Source organism: Helianthus annuus, chromosome 7 (assembly GCF_002127325.2).
Source record: "Helianthus annuus cultivar XRQ/B chromosome 7, HanXRQr2.0-SUNRISE, whole genome shotgun sequence".
NCBI classification, from domain to species: Eukaryota; Viridiplantae; Streptophyta; class Magnoliopsida; order Asterales; family Asteraceae; genus Helianthus; species Helianthus annuus.
The window spans coordinates 128,321,459-128,324,722 of record NC_035439.2 but is presented as its reverse complement, the minus strand read 5'-3'; the positions used below and the strand labels follow the sequence as shown (position 1 = coordinate 128,324,722).

At 43.0% G+C, this 3,264-nt stretch overlaps 1 protein-coding gene across 1 annotated transcript; it reads right to left on the bottom strand.

The window, feature by feature from the left end:
• Positions 1-1,308: 1,308 nt before the first annotated feature.
• On the bottom strand, positions 1,309-2,447 carry LOC110866900 (glutathione S-transferase T3-like). The gene is made up of 3 exons (XM_022116043.1): positions 2,198-2,447; positions 1,408-2,123; positions 1,309-1,317 (listed from the first exon to the last, which is right to left on the bottom strand). Exons 1-3 carry the CDS (start codon positions 2,445-2,447, stop codon positions 1,309-1,311), a joined length of 975 nt encoding a protein of 324 aa, XP_021971735.1.
• Positions 2,448-3,264: the final 817 nt, after the last annotated feature.

Genomic DNA, 3,264 nt, shown 5'->3' with positions numbered 1-3,264 from the left:
TGCTAGCGCCTCCTCCTCTACTTTCGTCCAAGGTCTCCCCTTTGCTCTCGATTTTGGCGCGGTTTCGGGTTCAACCTTCTTTTCCTTCCCCTTGTTTTTTTTTTGCGCGTGAGCTCGTGCGGTGGCGATTCGGGGACGACTTCTTCATCATCAACGTCAAGTTGAACCGGGGGTTGCGGTTGCGATTGGAGTTGTTCAAACGTGTTGCGTTGCATGATTTGTTGAAGTGCTTGGTATTGTGGCTCAAGATCGGCCTCATGAAAACCTTATATTCCCTGAGGATAGTAAAATATTTTTATCTATATGAAATATGGAACGGAACCCCAAAAGAAAAATAATTGAGTCTTGTGGGAGAATATTGGAGAAGAAATAGTAGTTTTTTGTATTTAACAAAAAGTAAATTTGTTTTTTTCTTTCTTTTGTAAAATCGAATATTGATTTTAATACTCGTAACCATCTTGTGGGAGGATATTGGTGGTATTAAGGCTGCCCTTTTAAAGCTAAACATAAACATTGAAGAAAATGCCTGAGTCGCGATGGGAGACGGCTAGAACACTAGTTTTTGGCTGGATCGATGGCTGCTTAGTGAGCCTTTGAAGGATCGGTTCCTGGGAATTTACAGCATCGCTGCCGATAAAAGAGCTAATGTGGCCTCTCATGTCAGTTATTGTTCGGACGGAACTCATCGGTCGGGCTGGATGTGGGTTAGGGACTCGCGTTCTAATAGCGAATGGCAGCAGATTTCGGAGCTCATGGGTTTCTTGCAGTAGTTTCATCTAAAAGCCAGTAGAGATAAATGGTACTGAGCCAACGATCCTGAAACCGATTTCTCCGTCAAAAAGATCAGACTCCATATTATGTCTAAGATCTCGTCGGATCAGAATTCTCCTCAGTTTCGCTGGAATGCGTGGGCAACATCTAAAAGTAATTTCCTAACATGGAGAGCTAGTATGGGGAGAGTGCCAACTAAACTCGAGCTGAGCAACAGAGGAATGTCGTTTTTAGACGTGACATGCGACCGATGCGGCTACAGTAGTACTAAAGACAATAAGACTAGTGGGTATGGTGAGGTCCATCCCCACGAGGATGGGCCGCCACCTAGGCGCCACATCACCGGCTCGTGGGGGATGGACCTCCTTCACTTTTGAGGGGGCTGGAGGATGAGGCCCCACCTTAATATTTTATAATTTCCTATGTTTTTTTGTTAATTTAATAAAAACTTTAAAAACATTAAAAATTACAACATAAAACAACCTAAATAAATTCATTTCATAACATTAAAAAAATTACATTTCCTAAAAATAAAAATTAGTAATCCTAAAAACGAAAAACATAAAAAACGAAAAAAAATTACGATACGATACGATTAAAAAACTACACAACCTACGACGTCCATTTTTTTTTCACCTCTTCTTTCATCCTCCGATAAACCTCGCGTTCATCCTCCGGAACCGAGTCGAGATCCAACCTCATAATCCTAAAATCCTTCGCTCGAGCATAGTCGGCCGACACGGTTTTCTTGTGAGTATATTTTTCGGTCGCGAACTCTTTGAACGAACGGAATTCGTTTATCAAGTCGTCCATTTTCGAAGATGCCTTCGAGCCCCCACCTCCACTCGAGCCGGCCCCTTTTCGCTTTCCGGCCGCTTCTTTTTTTGCTTTGTCCCTCCCGGTGGGACGTGTCGACTCGTGAATTGGCAACACATCCTCGCCATCTTTCGGGTCGTCGTTTATGTCGATTTGACAACGAGCGGTGGAGCCTCCCGCACTATAACTTCCGGACTCGGAAGTTTTAGTCCGTTTGGCTGTTGCGACCTCATTTGGAACCGGCTTACATTTTTGTTCTTTCCTTACAACGTTCCATGCTCGGAAGTGCGGGAAAGGCGTTGGATTTTGAGAGTCCCACTTGGCGATAGCAAGGTTAAGAATGTCCTCGTCGTTACTCCCGCTAGGAGGAGAAAGGTAAATTTGGTTATAAATCTGGTTAAAGGCGTTGATGACCTTGATCATTTTACGCCACTTGCCCGAGACGGATTCGATATCACGAGCCGGACCATGCTCCATAATCGTGTTAAATCTATCCGTTGTCTTCTTCCAAAAACTACTACCCGTTTGGTTGTTTCCTAAATTTTAAAAAATATTGCATTAGTAAAAAAAATAAATGTTTTAAAATTTAAATTAAAAGTTTGGTTCATACCGACTATCGGGCAAGTAGAGGACTTAACAAACGCCATTGCTAGCGCCTCCTCCTCTACTTTCGTCCAAGGTCTCCCCTTTGCTCTCGATTTTGGCGCGGTTTCGGGTTCAACATTCTTTCCCTTCCCCTTGTTTTTTTTACGCGTGAGCTCTTGCGGTGGCGATTCGGGGACGACTTCTTCATCATCAACGTCAAGTTGAACCGGGGGTTGCGGTTGCGATTGGAGTTGTTCAAACGTGTTGCGTTGCATGATTTGTTGGAGTACTTGGTATTGTGGCTCAAGATCGGCCTCATGAAAACCTTATATTACCTGAGGATAGTAAAATATTTTTATCTATATGAAATATGGAACGGAACCCCAAAAGAAAAATAATTGAGTCTTGTGGGAGAATATTGGAGAAGAAATAGTAGTTTTTTTGTATTTAACAAAAAGTAAATTTGTTTTTTTCTTTCTTTTGTAAAATCGAATATTGATTTTAATACTCGTAACCATCTTGTGGGAGGATATTGGTGGTATTAAGGCTGCCCTTTTAAAGCTAAACATAAACATTGAAGAAAATATCTGAGTCGCGATGGGAGACAGCTAGAACACTAGTTTTTGGCTGGATCGATGGCTGCTTAGTGAGCCTTTGAAGGATCGGTTCCCGGGAATTTACAGCATCGCTGCTGATAAAAGAGCTAATGTGGCCTCTCATGTCAGTTATTGTTCGGACGAAACTCATCGGTCGGGCTGGATGTGCGTTAGGGACCCGCGTTCTAATAGCGAATGGCAGCAGATTTCGGAGCTCATGGGTTTCTTGCAGTAGTTTCATCTAAAAGCCAGTAGAGATAAATGGTACTGGGCCAACGATCCTGAAACCGATTTCTCCGTCAAAAAGGTCAGACTCCATATTATGTCTAAGATCTCGTCGGATCAGAATTCTCCTCAGTTTCGCTGGAATGCGTGGGCAACATCTAAAAGTAATTTCCTAACATGGAGAGCTAGTATGGGGAGAGTGCCAACTAAACTCGAGCTGAGCAACAGAGGAATGTCGTTTTTAGACGTGACATGCGACCGATGCGGCTAC